Here is an 18113-nt window from a genome sequence, read left to right as displayed (position 1 = left end):
CCGTCACTGGCTGTCCAGCCGTCCGTACTGGATACATGACATTCCTCACAGCTTGTTTATCAGTTCAGCCCGTGGCTTATTCTCTAGAGCCTTCAGGCGGGGGCCTACACTTTTCCTTTTGTTTATGGTTTCCTTTGCTGTGCAAAAACTTTTAAGTTGAATTAGTTACCATTTGTTTATTTTTGCTTTTATTTCTATTGCCTTGGGAGACTGACTTAGGAAAACATTGCTACAATTTATGTCAGAGAATGTTTTCCCTATTTTTCTTTTAGGAGATTTATGACGTCCAGGGAATTTCCTTTTCTTTGATGTCAATACCAGTTTTCCTAATAAAGACAGTTGAATTTCTAAAAGGAATTCTGTTGCCAGTTTTTTTTTTTTTTTTATCATTTTTCCCTCTTGGCAGAGTAGCTGTGGTTAGTAGGGCAGAAAGGATTCTTACCGTATTATATTAGTCGAGAAAACGGACCTAGAGAGGTGAAGGGACAGGTCCAATGTCACACAGAAAGTCATTGACAGAGCTGGAACCAGGCCCCTGGACTCTTGGCTCCCAGTCAGTCTTTTCCGCCATGCTGCCTCCCAGAAATGGAAGGGGATTGACTAGAAACGGGGGTGGGCATGTTCTTGGGGAAGAAGGCACTGTTGGAGGAGGAACACAGGATAAGAACAAGAACCATGAAAGAAAGTGAGGGCTCCCTTGCCATCCCCAGATTCAGCTCTTCAAGAGACCAGGCATCCCAGGTGGTCGAGGTCAACTTTAGACTTAGAGTTCACCGGCATTCACAAACGATAATTGCTAGAGAGGGTTTGGAGAAAAGGTAACCCTCCTATATTGTTGGAGGGAACATAGTTTGGTGCAGCCATTATGGAAAACAGTATGAGATTCCACAAAATACTAAAAGTAGACTTACCATAGGACCCAGCAATCCTACTCCTGGGCATATATCCAGGGGGAACTCTAATTTGAAAAGACACATGTACCCCAATATTCATAGCAGCACTATTTACAATAGGCAAGACATGGAAACAACATACATGTCCACTGACAGATGACAGGATAAAGGAGTTGTATATTTATATGATGGAATACTACTCATCCATAAAAAAGAATAAAATAATGCTATTTGCAGCAACACAGATGGACCTGGAGATTGTCATTCTAAGTGAAGTAAAACAGAAGGAGAAAGAAAAATATCATATGATACCACTCATGTGTGGAATTTAAAAAGCAGGAAAATAGAGGATACTAATGAACTCATTTACAAAACACAAACAGACTCACAGACATAGTAGACAATCTTATGGTTACCAGGGAAAAGGGGATGGGAAGGGATAAATTTGGAAGTTTGAGATTTGCAAATGTTAGCCACTATATGTAAAAATAGATTTAAAAAATTTCTTCTGTGTAGCACAGGGAACTATATTCAATATCTTGTAATAACATTTAATGAAAAAGAATATGAAAACGAATATATGCATGTATATGCATGACTGGGACATTGTGCTGTACACCAGAAATTGACACATTGTAACTGACTGTACTTCAATTAAAAAAAAAAAAAAAGACTCCAAAACCCCATTTGCAACTGCTCCTTAGACATGTCTCCACCTGAACAAACTTAGAAATTTTCTAAGACCCGAATACACAGATTCAAGTGCCATTCTCTCTATGATCCTCCAAGAACCCCATGGACCCCCTTGAGACACTGGGGTCATTGTTTATGTGGCTGCCTGCCCTCTGCCCCTGACCATAACCAGGAGCTCCTAGAGGGCAGAGGCCAAGCTTTCTTGTCCTTTGGCACAAGGTTTACTACAACTATAACCAACCAAAAACCGTTCCTTTGAACAAGTGAATACAATCATTTGAGGTTACTGCTGCTGACCTTTTCTTCCCTTAGAAATTTATGAGTTAGGCAATTGTCTCTGAACTTCGGAACAGGAAAGGACCTTAAAAGATGCAGTATGACATCCCTATTTTACATGGAGGAAGTGGACCCTGTGTGAGTATGTTCTGAACTCTGTAATAGGTTAGGAATTCAGGCTTGTTTCTCGTTATTACCACTAGCTCAGTCAAACTTCAGCATACATTCATGATAAAGGACCTAGAAATATCTTAAAGTACCACCTTTCTGGGACAATACAAAAGGATAAAGGCAGGGAGAGTACAGTTCAGTGATAGAGCACATGCTTAGCATGCATGAGGTTCTGGGTTCAAACCCCAGTACCTCCATTAAAATAAATAAACAAATAAAAACCTAATTACCGCCCCCCCCAAAAGGATAAAGGTAAAGTTGGCTCCAATTAGGTAAATAGTGTGAAACTTGAAATACACACACACACAGACACACATAGACGCCTGGGAGGGGGCCTGTCAGCTGGAGGGATGTTTTGATCTCCTTAGTAACTTCAGCAATGACTGTAATAGTTATGCAATAACAGATTGATAGTCATTTTCAGGACTCTCGTCATGAGTGACTTAGAAAATTATTTTAGGCTAAGAAATCAAGGAGAAAAGCTGTTGGGAAGTGAGACCGAGCCTGAAGGAGAGAGTACGGAGAGCTGCCAGAAGATGGAGCTGACGATTAAAAGCGTTCACGGAAACCAATCACCAGCGATATTTTGGTGTCAGGAGTCCAGCTCATGGAAGCGGCCAAATGACCTCGAAAAAGGCCATCCTTATCTAAGTGTTTAAGCCCTCTCCCACCCATTTTTTCTGGGCAAGCCTTTGTTTTCCTTTCAGAAACAGATCTTTACCTCTCTGCAGTTCCCCATAAACCTGCCCTCTTACTGTGTGGTATTGGTACCCAAGTGATGGTCTGTGGACCATTTCACCTGCTGCAGTGTGACAGAATGGTGTATCATTAAGCTGAATATATCTAGTTTTAAGGATTATCCTTTATTCTGATGTGCTGATTGCGAATTTTATTTCATCACATGTTGGTGTTAGAAATATCCTATTATCTTTCTAACTTGGATGAATTCTTTCCCTGAGTCTCTGCTCATCAGAGTGGAAAGAAGTGACATCTCAGTCCTATTTTGAGGGCTTCTTCCCTTCCCTAGAGTCACACAAAAACCTAAAGGCTTTGCACGGTGCCTCAAAAATGGTAGTCAAGTTCAGGTGCCTTGTGCTTTTAAACAATGAGGTCTTTATTTTAAAAAATATACATTTTTATTGAAGTACAGTCAGTTCACAATGTTGTATCAATTTCTGGTGTACAGCACAATGCTTCAGTCACATAGGAACATACATACATTTGTTCTCATATTCTTCTTCACCACAGATTACAAGGTATTGAGTATGGTTCCCTGTGCTATACAGTATAAACTTTTTGTTTATCTATTTTATACATATTAGTTAGTATCTGCAAATCTCAAACTCCAAATTTATCCCTTCCCACCCACTTCCCTCCCTGGTAACCATAAGTTTGTTTTCTATGTCTGTGAGTCTGTTTCTGTTTTGTAAATAAGTTCATTTGTCTTTTTGTTTTTAAGATTCCACATATAAATGATATCATGTGGTATTTTTCTTTCTCTTTCTGGCTTACTTCACTTAGAACGATGATCTCCAGGTCCATCCATGTTGCTGCAAATGGCATTATTTTATTATTTTTTATGGCTGAGTAGTATTCTATTGTATAAATATACCACAGCTTCTCTATCCAGTCATCTATCAATGGACATTTAGGTTGTTTCCATGTCTTACCAATTGTAAATAGTGCTGCTGTGAACACTGGGGTGCATGTGTCTTTTTGAATGAAGGTTCACTCTGGATACATGCCCAGGAGTAGGATTGCTGGATTCTATGGTAAATCTATTTATAGTTTTTTGAGGAATCTCCATACTTTTTTCCGTAGCAGCTGCACCAAACTACATTCCCAGCAACAGTGTAGGAGGGTTCCCTTTTCTCCACACCCTCTCCAGCATTTATCGTTCATGGACTTTTGAATGATGACCATTCTGACTGGTGTGAGGTGATACCTCACTGTAGCTTTGATTTACATTTCTCTTATAATTAGTGATACTGAGCATTTTTTCATGTGCCTATTGGACATTCATATGTCTTCACTGGAGAATTGCTTGTTTAGGTCTTCTGCCCATTTTTGGATTGGGTTGTTATTTTTTTCCTATTAAGTTGTATGAACTGTTTATATATCCTGGAGATTAAGCCCTTGTCAGTCTCAACTTTTGCAAATATTTTCTCCCATTCCATAGGCTGTCTTTTTGCTTATAGTTTCCTTAGCTGTGCGAAAGCTTATAAGTTTAATTAGGTCCCATTTGTTTATTTTTGCTTTCTTTTCTGTTGCTTGGGTAGACTGCCCTAGGAGAACATTGCTGAGATTTATGTTGGATAATGTTTTGCCTATGTTTTCTTTTAAGAGGTTTATAGTGTCTTGTCTTATGTGTAAGTCATTAAGCCATTTTGAGTTTATTTTTTGTGTATGGTGTGAGGGAGTGTTCTAACTTCATTGATTTACATGCAGCTGTCCAGTTTTCCCAACACCATTTGCTAAAGAGACTGTCTTTACTCCATTATATGTTCTTGCCTCCTTTGTCAACGATTAATTAACCAAAAGTTTGTGGGTTTATTTCTGGGCTCTAAACAATGGGGTCTTATGTGAAACAATTTTTATTGTGTTGCTGTGCTTGTGGGAAGGGAAATCTCAAAGAGGCCAGCCCTCTTACGCATGACGAGTGGACAGGAAAGGTGGAGTTGTCCTAAAGACAAATGACGATATTAGCATCACATTTGGTTAGTTAAATATAAACCCAGGGTCAAGGTAAGGCAACTTGAGATTCTGGTATGCTAGGGACCCGGGAAAGGGCTAAGCTGGTCCTAAATTGTATCCTATCCTGGACCCTGACAGAAGACAATGCAGATCCTTTCTGGAGGAAACATCCTCAATTTTAGCCCTCAGGCATTCCATAGATTCATCCAAACAGGAGCTCACAATGTGAGATCACAAAACTCAGAGAAACAAACCACCATGAGCAATAAACATAAACAACAACACATTTATATCTCCAAGGACTTCTGATATTAGGCACAAAATGAGAACTATTTGCATATAAATCTTTAATGAAATAAAAGATGGCATTACAAACATTAACAAGCAACAAGACACTAGAACGGCCAGTCAGGTTTGAAGGAGAACCATCCAGAAATTATAGAAATAAAAAGTACAATGTTTAAGACAAAAACCCATTTTTTTTTTGTTGTTAGAGGTTGGTTAACAGCAAATCAGACACAACTGAAAAGAGATTAATGAACCAGAAAGTTGCTCCCCTAAGTATGTCCTTGGAATGGCTGAGAGAAAATGGCTGTCGACCTAGAATTGCATACCCAGTAAAACTCTTTCAGGAATGTTGATGAGGAAGAGATTTTCAGATAAAAACTGAAAGCGTTTACCACCAACACAACTTTTAAAAAAGAAAAGCTGAAACGTAAGAATCTAGGTAAGCGCTGTCCATGTAAAATTGCAATTAACAATAATGTCTAATCTGTACCTTCCCGCAGAGAAAATGCTAGGCTCAGATACCTTCACTGATGAATTCTACCAAAACATAGGAAAAAGAAGTATTACTAATTCTACACAAATTCTTCCAGAAAACTGAAGCAGAGGGACTACTTCTCAGCTTACCCTGATACCAAAACCAGGCAGAGACCTTAACGAGAAAAGAAAACTATACACCAATATTGACAAGTCAAGTGAACCCCAGGAATACAATGTTGGTTTAACATCAGAACACTGAAGAATGGAGTCATATTTACAGGCTGAAAAAGAAAAACCATATAACCATCTCAATAACTGAAAAAAAATCATTGATAAAATCAACATCCATTTCTCTTTTCTCCTTTTTAAAAAAGTGAAGTATAGTCGGTTTACAATATTGTGTTAATTTCCGCTGTACAGCACAAACATCCATTTCTGGTTTAAAAAAAAAACCTCTCAGTAAACTAGGACTAGAAGGGAATTTTCTTAACTTGATAAAGGGCATCTATGAAAAGCCTACAGATAACATCATACTTACTGGTGAAAGTCTGAGTACTTTCCCCCCAAGCTCAGGGATAAGCAAGGATGTCCGCCTTCAACATCTCTTTTTAAGATTCTACTAGAGGTTTTAGCTAATGCAAAAAGGCAAGATAAAGGAAGAAAAGGCATTCAGCTTTAAAGGATGCTGTCTTTATTCACATTCAATCATAACATGATTGTCTATGTAGAAAATTCTATGGACTCTACGAAAAAAAAAGAAGCTACTAGAACTAGGAAGTGAATTTGGCAAGACGGCGTGATACAAGATCCATACACAAAAATCAATTGCATTTCTATATACTAGCAACAGGCAATCAGAAGTGGAATTTTAAAAAGCAATGCCATTTACAATAGCATAAAAAGTACGAACAATTTAGGGATAAATCTGACAAAAGATGTGCTAGACCTCTACACTGAAAACTGTAGAGTATTACCAAGAGAAATTAAAGACGATCTAAATAAATAGCTGTACTCTTTGTTCATGGATTGGAAGAATCAACATTGTTAAGATGTCAATGCTCCTGGAATTGATCTATGTAATCCAATGCAATCCCCATCAAAATTCCAGAAAGCTTTTCTTGGGAGAAGGGGTAAAAATGGATAAACGCATGCTGTCCGTTCAAGATGGGCAGACCTGCTGCTTTAGCACTTGGCTTGGGAGCCCCACACTGAGATCCAGCTCCGGATCACCCCTCCAAGCTGTCAGTGCGGTGTGCCTGTCACATCCTGGAAGTGCTACAGGTAGAGAACACTGTCCCCCCACTACTCAGAGGTGCCCTTGAACACATCACCTCCCCTTGCACTCTTAGAGGCTTTCCACCTTCCCCACTTCTGTTTTCTCTTCCCCTACAAGCTACCACCTCCTAGATGGTGAACTTAGACAATCTCTTTTCAATGGGCTACAATGGATTAGGATCATAACATCCAATTCTTTGTTGAGGGGTAGATTAGGGAAGGGATATCTCAAATCATTCCTTTTTACTATCAGTACTCCCTTTGGTGTTAAAATGTTTCTTTTAAAGAAACAAATGGGAGGATAAATGATAGTTTATTATATTATTGTTGTAGTTAATATTCCAATTTGGCAAAAAAGAACGTTAGCCATGATGGTGGTTCTCTAATTTTCACCTCTCAGCAAGTTTTGGGGCTGGAAACCTTTGCTCTCAGGATGGGTAAGCAGTGGCTTCCTGCAACTCTTTTGTTTTAAGGGAATTGGAGAGAGTCTCACATATGTACCGAAGATCGCAGAGTTGAAGATTTGGGTGTACAGATATGAAACCAAGGTGTATCAAGATGGGGGACTGCGGAGAAGCAGCTGGTGAGGGAGCGGTCTTGGTCCTCTGCCCGGGAGATAGAGCTGGGCTGGCACTGTGGCAGCGCTGGGGGCTAGGACCGCGCACCAGGGTCTATGAATGATGCTGGAGTGTCTGATAAATCCCCGGAATCTTGGAATCCCGTGATGCCAATCCTAGGCCATCTTGGAGAGAGCTCTGCCTCACAAAAGACACTGATCTCCTTAATGGACACATGGTCCACGAGTGGGCAAGGGGTGGGACTGGGACGACCTGGGTGACATTCCTGGTTCCCAAAAGCCCTGGCTGCAGTAGGTGACAGGTTTTCTGGGCAGCCCTCGTTCTCACCAGCCTCCAGCCAAGAGATTTCTCACGGGGGAGGCCTGCTTTGGGTGATTTTGGGGGTCTCTCTGCTTCCTCCCTCCCCCAACATCTAGGCACTCACTGTGCCGGGATCCTGGGCAGAGTTCCTTGAGCTCAGACCCTGAGCTCCCTCTCCTCTGGGAGAAGGTAGGAGGTGCTCACCACTTCGCCCCGCCTCTGGCCACTGGCGCCACCTTCTGGTGAGTTTTTTTTTGTCATCAGACCGGCTCCACCTCGTCCCGCCCACTAGGTCCTCGCTCCAGGGCTGTTACTGACTGGTTTCTCCTCCCACACTCACAGGGACGGGTGTCCAGGTTGATGAGGACTTTGAGAAATGCTGACTGACAAGCCCCAGAAGGAGTGACGTTGGTTCTGCCATTTTTGAAAGCTGTTTGGCAACGGGTATCAGTAACTTCGAAAATGTTAGCAGGGAGGGTAGAGCTCAGAGATAAAGAGTCCGTGCTTAATGTGCAGGAGGTCCTGGGTTCAATCCTCAGTAACTCCATTAAAAATAAATAAGTAAATAAATAAATTAACCTAATTACCTCCCCCACAAAAAAGAAGAAAAAGAAAAAATGTTCACACCCTATGACCTGGCACATCCAGGTATGCAAATTCGTCTAAAATCTCCAAATGCAAATAAAGCCTTGTGCAAAGATTCACCACGCTGTTATTCATGATAGCAAAAATAGAAACAAATTAAATACCTAGTGAGAGAGAACTGAAATAAATTAAAACACAAAGATACGAAATATTACACAGTGGATAAACATTTAATTTATGAAAGGTATGTAAAAACAAATGTTTATGATATAATAATAAAGTGGGAAAAGCAAGATATAAAGTTGTATGTACAGAATAATTTGTAAAAGAACATCAGAAGTGATGTGGAGAAAAAATACAATAAAAGATGATTAACAATTGTCTCTGGGCAGTTGTGAGACTATAGGTGACTTGTTTTCTTTTTTTCTACCCTCTCACCTTTTTAAGTTTTGTATACTGAGCAGCCTCTAGTTCATTTTTCAAAGAAAATAGAGAAAACAAACAAACAGTAGTTCTGTTACTCTACCTTCCTTTCCACACCCCCAGTGAGCCAAACTCAGTTTCCCCTTAAGGTCCTGCCTTGTCTTCTCCCTCCCCCCTTTTAGAGACTCATCTCTACCTCCACCCTGTGATTTCCTGACCCTCCCCAGCTGCCAGAACCCACAGGCAATCAACCCTTTCTTGACAAGGTAGGAGCTGAGTTTTTCTCCATCCTCCTTCCAAAGCCTAGAATGCATGGCTGAGGAAGAAGATCAGAAAGTGGAACCTCTCCCCACTAGTCCTGGGCTCCCCTTCCAATATGCACTTGACCTGGGCCGGGACCCAGGCAGGCCCAGGAAAGCCCCTCGCTGGGTCACGGTGTCCTGAGCAGAGCAGCTCCTAGAGGGGCCGAGGGGAGACTCCACCCATCCAATGTAGACTCTCTAAGCTGGAGGGACCCGAGACTTCAACATGCCCATTAGTGCACAAATTCAAGTGTTAGAATCACCAGGCCACTTGTGAGAAATGCCGAGTCCCGAGCCCAGGCTCAGAGATGGTTTTGGTAGGTATTGATGGGGCCCAGGAGTCATCTTTTTACCAGCTTCCCAAGGGACTGGGATGCAGGTGGTTCATAGCCTGGCTTTGAGAAATCAGAGTCCGGTCTAACCCAGCAGGCTCCCTCCTCCTCACTGGCTTATGCAGGAGAACTTGGCCCTGAGTCAGAGGACAGAAGGGAGGAGAAGGTGGGGTCTGGAGGGGGAGGAGGGAGGGGCCTGTTGCTGTGCTTCCAGGCCCCGGGGGAGTCCCAGTAGCAGATATAAATTCAGACCAGATCCCCTGAGCCTGGCCTGGCCCCGGGGAGGGTTCAGCGGCAGCTCACCCTGCCCAGGGATGTGACCATCTGGGGGAGGTTCCAGTCTCCAGCTGGAACTGTGAGGCCAGGCTCCAGGGCTGACAAAGTCTTCCAGGCCAGGCGAGGGTGTGCAGGAGAGGCTGGGAAGGAAGGGGGAGAGCCCTGGACTCTGTCAGTTGAACTCTGAAGCCGTAGCAGAACATTTATCAGAGTTAGTGCAAATTCAGCCTTCAGATTCACGGAGGGTGTTCTGCAGCTACACTGAGATGATCTTTGAGAAGTCCAGCTCTTCCCCAGACTTGGGGAGGGGAGGTCCCGGGCTCATGGCTCCCTCGGGGTCCTGCAAAGAGGCTCCATCTTTCTCTGAAGTCTGTAAAGACAACAGTGGGGAGTGAAAAGCAGTGCCCTGCTCGGGGGTCTCCAGGTAGCTGTTGGGTCCATCCCAGCCTTTTCTACAAGCCTCTGTCCATCTGAGGTGCACTAACCACTTCTCCCCAGAACCCCAGGCTTTGATTCATCCCAGCCCATCCCCCTATCCCCTGGGAGAGCATCCTCAGGGCCTCAGGCCCTGTTCTGGCTTCAGATGTGGGAATCCTGCCAGCTCAGAGCTCTTTAAGCTGTGATTTCTAGCAAACTCTTCAAGAATTTTCTTCTTGAAAAAGAGGATATGAGGTCAGGAGTCCTGGCTTCTTGGGTGAAAGGGCCTAGGTTCTGGTTATGATGGCGTAGGTGGGTGAATACTGAGGACAGGGCCCTCCCCCGCTTCCCTGAATTGTCAGAGTGGAGCCAGGCTAAGTGGCTCCAGACCCCCGGCGTCCTCTGTCCACACCTGGCTCAGGCACCGGATCTCCGTGTTGGGGCTGGCAGAGGGCTCGGGGCTGGCAGGGGGCCCAGTAAGCCCTGCGCAGTTGATCACAGAGGACTTCGAGGCCCAGATGCTCCCCAGCGGCTGAAACACAGACGCCGTCAGAACAGCCTGTTCTTGGCAGCAGGGACAGTCTGTAAGCTTGAGCAGGAGGAGGGACATGCAGGGGGGTGGGCCGAGGAGTCAGAGTCCTTACGTCCAATTTACTATGTCTCAGTGTGACCTTGGGCAAGCCCCCTAACTTCTCTGAGGCTCAGTTTCCTTAGCTGTTACAGGGGGATAGGAATTTTTCCCTTAGGGTTATGAGAAATATTTGTGATAGTATTTTATCACTCAGTAACTGGGAACTCCTGGAATGATCAATTTGTTTTCATTATTGTTATTTCTATCCTTCGAGCAAGGAGAACGTGCCTGTTGCAGATTGTTGGTAATATGCCCTGAGAGAGCAAAACTGGACACCTCAAAAATTCACCGGGTAACAAACAGCACAGGAAAAACTCTTTAGGGATTATCTGTCTAAACGACCCCTCCTTAATCAAATGAGAGGCCCAGGGAAGAGAAGGGGGAATCCAGTGTGGCTGAGGAAGCCCATCTCCTGACTTGGGCTCAGCTGCTCGCCTGGGTCGTCAGCTACGTCTCCTAAGGGCACAGCTGCCCTGAGGTGGACGAGCCGGGAGATCCCATGGCCTGATGGACACTGAAGCCGAGGAAAGGCGCGTCCATTTTCTGGATAGCTAGGGGTGTCTCATCTCGCTTGTTCCTAACAACAGTCCTGCGAAACGGGGAAACCGAGGCCCAGAGATGTGATGTAACTTGCCAGAAGTCACACAGCTGGCTCTTCTTACTGGAACAAGGTAAGAGTCAGAACAGAATTCCTCGGGTGCAATCTGGCTGGGGGGATGAGAGCCTGAAGGAATCGGGGACAGGGGAAGGAGATTTCACAAATGCTGTCACTCACAGCCCTTGTCCGTCTCAGCCCTGCCTATGGGGAGGACACGGTAGCACTGGGGCCAGACCAGAGAATGCCTGACGTCAGGTCCTCTTCCCACGAATCCCATATTTACAGCTTTGTGATTCCGTCGAAACCCCATCACTGCTGACCACTGACCACCAGCAGCTGCCGAAGTGTCACTTACTTTATCTAGGGTGACCAATTTGAGGAAAGAATCTCAGGGGCAGAGATCAAACCACACATGGAGGCTGCAGCCAGGACCACTACCCTGTGTCCAGGGCGAGTCTCTCAATGGCCCCTCGGCCCACACGGTGGACACTTGGCTGTTCAGCGAGCACGGAGGCAGTTTCTGGGTTGTGGCATGTACAGGGTACATGTGACAGCCTCTACTTCTGGGCATTAGGATGATAGTTGCACAGCTGCCTGGAGGGGCTCCCTCTTACCCCAGCCCCCCTTCTGTGAGCCCCAGGATGCAGAGCCAGGAGGAGGGCTCTGGCGGTGGCTGTGGCAGTCCCTCTGTCCATCTCTCAGACCCTTCCTTACTTCGTCCATCACCTTTGGTCTCATTGAGCTTCCTGAGACAACAGCAGCTGCTTCCTAAGTGAAGGAAAGCCCAGCGTAGCATTCCTGCCCCAGCTCCTCCCTGGCCTGAGGCTTTTGTCCCTGCTGGCGCCAGGAAAGAATGCAATAGGGCCCCCCTTTCCTGCTCCAATGTTTTAAAGAATCAGCTTGGAGGCATCTCAGTAAACAGCTGAGGAAGGAGAGGCCGGGTGAGGCCGTTGGGAGAGGCAAGCGGGGCTTCTGTTTCCTGAGCCGTGACCCTCCCCCTGAGCGTGCTGGTGTGGGAAGGGAGGGCTCTCTTTGCAGGGGTCTGGGATGGGCCCGGCAGCAGGGAGCCTCTCTCCAGGAAGATGGGCACAGGGACCCCCATTCTCTCTGCCCTCTTGCCCCCAGTGCTCAGCCTGAGTGTCCAGGTAGCCACGCCACCTTGGTCTCAGAGTCAAGGAAAGCGCAGAGAAAACAGCAGGGTGTTCTGGAAAGAGGAGAGATAGGAGTTGAGAGCTATGGATCCCACTCTCTGTTGGGGCCACTGCCTGCTGTGACCTTGGGCAAGACTTTTTCCCTCTCGGGGTCTCAGTTCTCTCTTCTGCAAAAGCAGACCAGGATCTCTGGTTGTCACACTCTGGTGTGCTGTCAGCATCCCCAGGGCAGTGTTTAAAATTCAGGTTCCCAACTCCTACCGCTAGAGGCTTTGGTTAGGACTGACATCAAAGAAAGCATATTTCTAATAGGCCCCCACCCCCACCCCCAGGTGTTCTGAAAAGGGGTTTGCACCAAACTTAGGGAAAGGCTGGACTAGATGATCTCAAAGGCACCCTGTGGATCCAGCTCAGATGCTGTCTGATTCTAAAAGGGAGGATTAAAAGAGGGCCCGGGGTCTGGAGCACAGCCCTGCTGGTACCCTCGGTGGGAAGTCAGGGTGAGGAGGGCACTTCGTTGGCTCGCAGCCTGAAGGACAGGGCTCACACAGATTCCCAGGATGTGGGCGGCAAGCCTGGCCTTGAGGTCAGCTATGGAAGACCAATTTGGGAGATGAAGAGGCAGGGCCCGGGAGTCCTGACTTCCAGCCTCTCGGGGGTCTGAGCTCGGGCCTGCCACCTACCTGGTGGGAGAGGTGGATCTTCTCCTTCTTCTGTGTCTTCGTATCCTGTTGAGCTGAAAGAGACAAGAAGGAGCAATGACTGGACTTTTGAGATTAGTGCATGGAAATCCCAGTGTGGACCAGAAACTGGCTGAGGAAGTAATTCTCTTTGCTAAGGTCATTGTTTCTGAAACCTCAGTGCGCATACAGGACCTTGGGAAATTTTATTAAATGCTGATTCTAATTCAGTAGGTTGAACTTAAGGCCTGAGACGCTACATGTCTAACAGGCTACCAGGGGATGTCACCGCTGCCAGCTGGGGTCCATCATTTGAAAGACAATGTGCTAAGAGGCTCTGCGGTCGTGACCAGAATGTTTTCACCCCGTGTGCTCCTCCAGACTCCCCTGAGGGGCCTAGGGTCATGGACAAGGCTGACATTTCTTCCTGGGGTCACACAGTGGGGAGTCAGGAGGCAGACCTGGGACCCCCCCCCATGGCCACCTGCACTGGGACAACATTGCCAGTTTGCCAGGATGTCTTCCTGGCTATACAAACACAGGGCCAGCTGCTTAACCACTCTGTGCCTCAGTCTCTTGCCCTATAAAGTGGGGGGATTTGAAACAAGTAATTCCTAACTCCACAGTATTGAGGAGGCTCAAAGAGATAAAAACAACATAAGCCACACCAGTGTCCGCCACAAGGCAACTCCCATGGTTGTTGTTTCAGTTAATCTGTGCCATCCACCACAGAAGCCAAGAGCTACACGCGGCCATTGAGCCCTGAAAATGTGACTACTCTGAACAACGCTGGGTTTCAGACTCAAGGTGAAAAAATGAATGTTGAATATATGCCAATAGTACCTTTATATTGATTCCATGTTGAAGTGATAATGTCTCGGATATATCGTGGTAAATAAAGCCTATTATTAGAATTAACTTCACTAGTTTCTTTGTACTTTGTTTTCATGTGACTACTAGGGAATTGTCCATCACAAATGTGGCTCGTATTCTGTTTCTGTTGGATGTATATCTGAGGCAGCTGAGGCTCAGGGAAGTTAGGTGACTTGCCCAAGGTCACGCAGCTCAAAAGTGGCAGAGCTGGGATTTGAAGCCAAGCCTTGAAAGGGGCTGAGCACCTCTAGAATCCCAGTGGCAGGTGTTGGCGGGGAGGGGCACAATGTACGTCCTACTCAAGTTCAAGTGCTCAGACCTGCACTCCCCTCTGTAGTCAGTCCTCATACAAGGAGCCAGACCTGCAGAGATGGACATGGAGTCACTGGGATCCACAGGGAGAGAAGTGGCTGATGAGCTCGGTCGGACAGACCAGAGCAAGATGAAAACCCCCCACCGCTCCCCTATTTGAATTGCTTGTGCTTAATGTGGCCCACCCCGTGGGGCGCTCCCGATGCCCGCATCTCAGATGTACACATCAAGGCCCACAGGGTCTCTCTGGGGTGTTGGGAGGACTGGAGGTCTTGGGAGGCCCCTGGCTGAGAGCCTCTCACCCCTTTGGTCTACACTGCTCACCTTCCCTCCTCTGCCGGAGCACGTAGCTGCCGAGGGCAGCCAGGCCTGTGGCCAGCAGCAGGGCCAGCAGCACCAGGACAGGGGCCAGGATGCGGATCATCGGGATGGACACCCTGCGGGTGAGATGGAAAGGAGCCCAGTAGCTGTCACCAGATGTCAGCGACATGCTGTGCATTCTTATTCTGAGTCCCAGCCATGTCCCTTGTCTCTCCCAAGGAGATCAGAGGGCACCAGGGTCCACATCTGGTTAGTCCCAATGAAAGGGACCTCAGCCCCTGTCACCAATCCCAGGAGACACTTTCATTTGGGTCTGAATCTGTGAGCAGTTACCTGGCTCTCCATAATAGAGGTCAGGTATACATAAACCAACAGTCGGGGGGTTTAGCTCAGTGGTAGAGCGCATGCTTAGCATGCAATAGGTCCTGGGTTCAATCCCCAGTACCTCCATTAACGAAAAGAAAAGAAAAAAACCCTAAGAGCCTATCTTTCAGGCTGGGACTCCGGTCTGGTAAGAAAATACCATATTGTTTGGGTCCATATTTTCATGCTTGGCAAAAGCCAGTGGAAAGAGTACAGGTAAAAGCTACTGAATTGGGATGCCTTTCCCTAAAGCCAGGCAGGGAGCAATGTGGGGACTGGGACCATGGAAGTCCCTTCACTTTGGGTGGGCCTGCAATTCCAAGGCAACAGGCCTGCTGGCCCCTGGAGTGTAGGTTGTTTACTGCTCAAGGGCCCAAGTGAGTAGGGGGTGGGATGGGGGCTGAATCTGCCCTCTGTGCACAGCTGCGGCCACGACAAGAGGCTGTGTTTGCCTGGAGGAAGGAATATTGGGTTCTTACTTGCTCAGAGGCACCTTATGGTTTAGTGACGACCTGAAAGGTGACCTTGGTCACCTGGGGCTCACCTGGGCTCGGAGCTGCTGCTGCTGGGGACAAAACTGGCTTCCTCTGCTGAGGTGGAGTCCAGCTGGGTAGCTGGGCGGGAGGTCCCTGCAGGAGGATAGTTTGCTGGGTGAGCAGAGGTCCTTGCATACAGAGAGGTTGTTGGGTGAGAAGAGGTCCCTGCATACGGAGAGGTTGTTGGGTGATGAGAGGTCCTTGCATACAGAGAGATTGTTGGATGAGAAGAGGTCCCTGAATACGGAGAGGTTGTTGGGTGATGAGAGGTCTTTGCATACAGAGAGGTCCCTGTGTACGGAGAGGCTGCTGTGTGCTTGTACAGGGAGGTCCCTGGGAACGGAGATGCCTTGGTCCCTGTCTTCCCCTGCTTGGCTGTGGTGACTGTCAGGTGGAGACCAGAAGAAGCTACAAGTCCAAAAGCAATGCCTCAGCACCTTCCCTGATCCTTGATTCACAGCATCCCCAGACCTCTGATCCTTGACCCCTGAACCCTAGTCTCCCCAGGACCAATATCTCAGAACATCTCCAGCTACAGGACACCCCAGGAAGCAAGCAGAGGTCTCGATGAAGCCCTTTTCAGCAAGCAGGCTATATCTTAGGAACACCCCACACCTGTGCATAGCTCTCCCCTCCCGTCTGTGCTGCAGCCTACCCTCCCGTGGGAATGTGCAGTCCCTCTGCCCCCACCTCCATGACCCTGTCCCCCTCCCAGGGAAGGAGAGACGTTTGTTACCTGGAAAGACGGACAGAGAGACCAAGAAAGACTTATCAAAGCCCACTCTTTGGACCCCACACCAGTACTTCCCCGTGTCCTTCAGGGTGAGGTTCCTCAGGGTCACCTTGAACTTGAGTTCCTGGGGGCTGTCGTGGACGGACACCCTGCCATCTTGGCCATATTCTCCCGAGAAGATAGTCCCAGAGCAGCGGGAGATCAGTAACCCAGCCTCCTTGCACCAGTATTTCTTGTTCATCTTCAGCTCTTCCCCGTAGGTGCACTGCAGGGACACAGTGTCACCTTCGAACCCTCTGATCTCCTTTGGGCCCACCAGGGCTGTGCAACCTGAAACCACAGCAAGGGTAAAGGTTGGAATTGCCTGATTCAAGTACCAGGGCCAAGACCAGAAGGCTTTCCTCAGTCACCCTCTTCTTGGGGCAGCCATGGGAAGAGCTGGTACTCCACTCTGCCAGGGAGGGATCTTGGGACAGGGCTGCTGCTGTTTCCCTAAACCTGGCATATTGCAGGCTGGTGATGGGGAAGCTCAAGATTCAGACAACCCAGAGTGTGATCTCAGCAATACCACTTAGTAGCTGTGTGACCCTGGAGAAATTGCTTGACCTCTCTGGGCCTCTTGAGTTTTCTCACCTATAGATGATGATAATGTCCTGTTTCATCAAATTAAGTTTCTATCATATGTAAGATCCACCATAATTTTATATGACATTAAGAAAAAACAGTCAATTGAACAACTGACATCAGTTATAAGATGCATCCTAATTTTTTTATGTTAAAAGGTTAAAAAAAAGAAAAAAAAAAAAGAAAAGCAGGCTTGTGAATTGATGTCTTCCCCTGCTTGGCTGTGGTGACTGTCAGGTGGAGACCAGGAGAAGCTACAAGTCCAAAAGCAATGCCTCAGCACCTTCCCTGATCCTTGATTCACAGCATCCCCAGACCTCTGATCCTTGACCAGAGGATTCTTTATCTCTCAGGGTTGTTGTGAGTGGTATAACAGATGTTCAGGAAATAATTGCTGAGTGCTAACAGGGGTGTCTTGTCTGTCCCCAGGCTTGGCACAATCAGGAAATGAAGAAGAATCACAACCGCTCAGCCCTGAAGGGGCTGGAACCTAAAGGTCTGGGGAAAACCTGGCTCTGGGTTTCAGAAACAGCAAGTGTCCGCCCCCTCTGAGGGCTTTGGACTAGCGGGGTGGGGTGAAGCCTGGAAGCTGGGCAAAGTCAGAGCCACAAGGCCTGGTCTGGAAAGGAAATGTAGGTTCCTTTCTCTGCAGACCCAAAGGGAGAGCCTGAGAATGAGCTCCACACCCCTCTACTCCCCCACCCCAGCCCCTGCCCCCGCCTCCATCTCACCTGGGAGCACGAGGCCGCCCCAGAACAGCAGGACCAGTGGCTGCATGGTGAGTGCTGGCCACGCGGCAGCGCACGCGGGGAACTGGGCGCTCCTCTCCGGACCACACGGGACTTTAACTGCCTGCAGAAGCGAGATTAAAACAGGAAGGGAGAGGAGGGGCCGTGCGGGTCACCCCTCTGCGCGCGCAGGCCAGGGAGGCGCCTTTGAGGTTCCCTCGACTTGCCATCGGTTCGTGCTAGCCCAGCGCCTTGAAAACCCACTGAAAGCTTCTTCCAAATCCGTACCCTTGCAGGGGGTCTTCACCATAAACCACGACCACAGCCCCTCCAGAGGGTCTGTGTATAGAATTCAGGGAGTCCATGAATCTGGGTGGGAAAATACTACATCTTAACTGTAATTAACCTTTAAGTAACGTTTATCTTTTCCTTATGAGTGTAGTGTTTGCAGCACCGTGACTTTGTCACCAATAAAAACCACAGACACTAGAATATCCAGTTGTCACTGGTAGCTTGAAATACCGTGTACGCACCTCACTACTTGGATGATCATTAGTTATTAGACCTGCCACTAGCGTTGTTA

General features: G+C 47.2%; 1 protein-coding gene across 11 annotated transcripts; it reads right to left on the bottom strand.

Annotated features, from left to right (window-relative positions):
* Positions 1-8441: 8441 nt before the first annotated feature.
* CD300LG (CD300 molecule like family member g) lies at positions 8442-17655 on the bottom strand. Of its 11 annotated transcripts, none has more exons than XM_010994130.3 (9): positions 17534-17655; positions 16182-16508; positions 15454-15682; positions 14550-14662; positions 13044-13096; positions 11824-11977; positions 11246-11335; positions 10393-10512; positions 8442-9933 (listed from the first exon to the last, which is right to left on the bottom strand). In XM_010994130.3, the coding sequence occupies exons 1-9, from the start codon at positions 17577-17579 to the stop codon at positions 9800-9802; spliced, it is 1266 nt and encodes a 421-aa protein (XP_010992432.1). In that variant the 5' UTR covers positions 17580-17655; the 3' UTR covers positions 8442-9799. The 11 variants fall into 11 exon arrangements, with proteins under 11 accessions (XP_010992432.1, XP_010992433.1, XP_010992435.1 ...); XM_010994131.3 differs by having other exon boundaries at positions 15454-15610; XM_010994133.3 differs by having other exon boundaries at positions 15454-15538.
* Positions 17656-18113: the final 458 nt, after the last annotated feature.

The sequence above is a fragment of the Camelus dromedarius genome, chromosome 16, assembly GCF_036321535.1.
Source record: "Camelus dromedarius isolate mCamDro1 chromosome 16, mCamDro1.pat, whole genome shotgun sequence".
NCBI lineage: Eukaryota > Metazoa > Chordata > Mammalia > Artiodactyla > Camelidae > Camelus > Camelus dromedarius.
Note: the sequence above shows the minus strand (reverse complement) of the source record. Positions and strands in the feature narration are given on the sequence as shown.

What these genes read in the sequence shown, in the direction of transcription:
- CD300LG (XM_010994128.3), bottom strand. Translation starts at nt 17,579, where the DNA reads ATGCAGCCACTGGTCCTGCTGTTCTGGGGCGGCCTCGTGCTCCCAG. An exon ending in GCTCCGGCAGAGGAGGGAAG is followed by an intron (nt 13,097 to 14,549) that starts GTGAGCAGTGTA and finishes TGTCTCTTTCAG; the next exon opens with CTCAACAGGATACGAAGACA. An exon ending in CTCACAGAAGGGGGGCTGGG is followed by an intron (nt 11,336 to 11,823) that starts GTAAGAGGGAGC and finishes CGATTCCTTCAG; the next exon opens with GCTCTCATCCCCCCAGCCAG.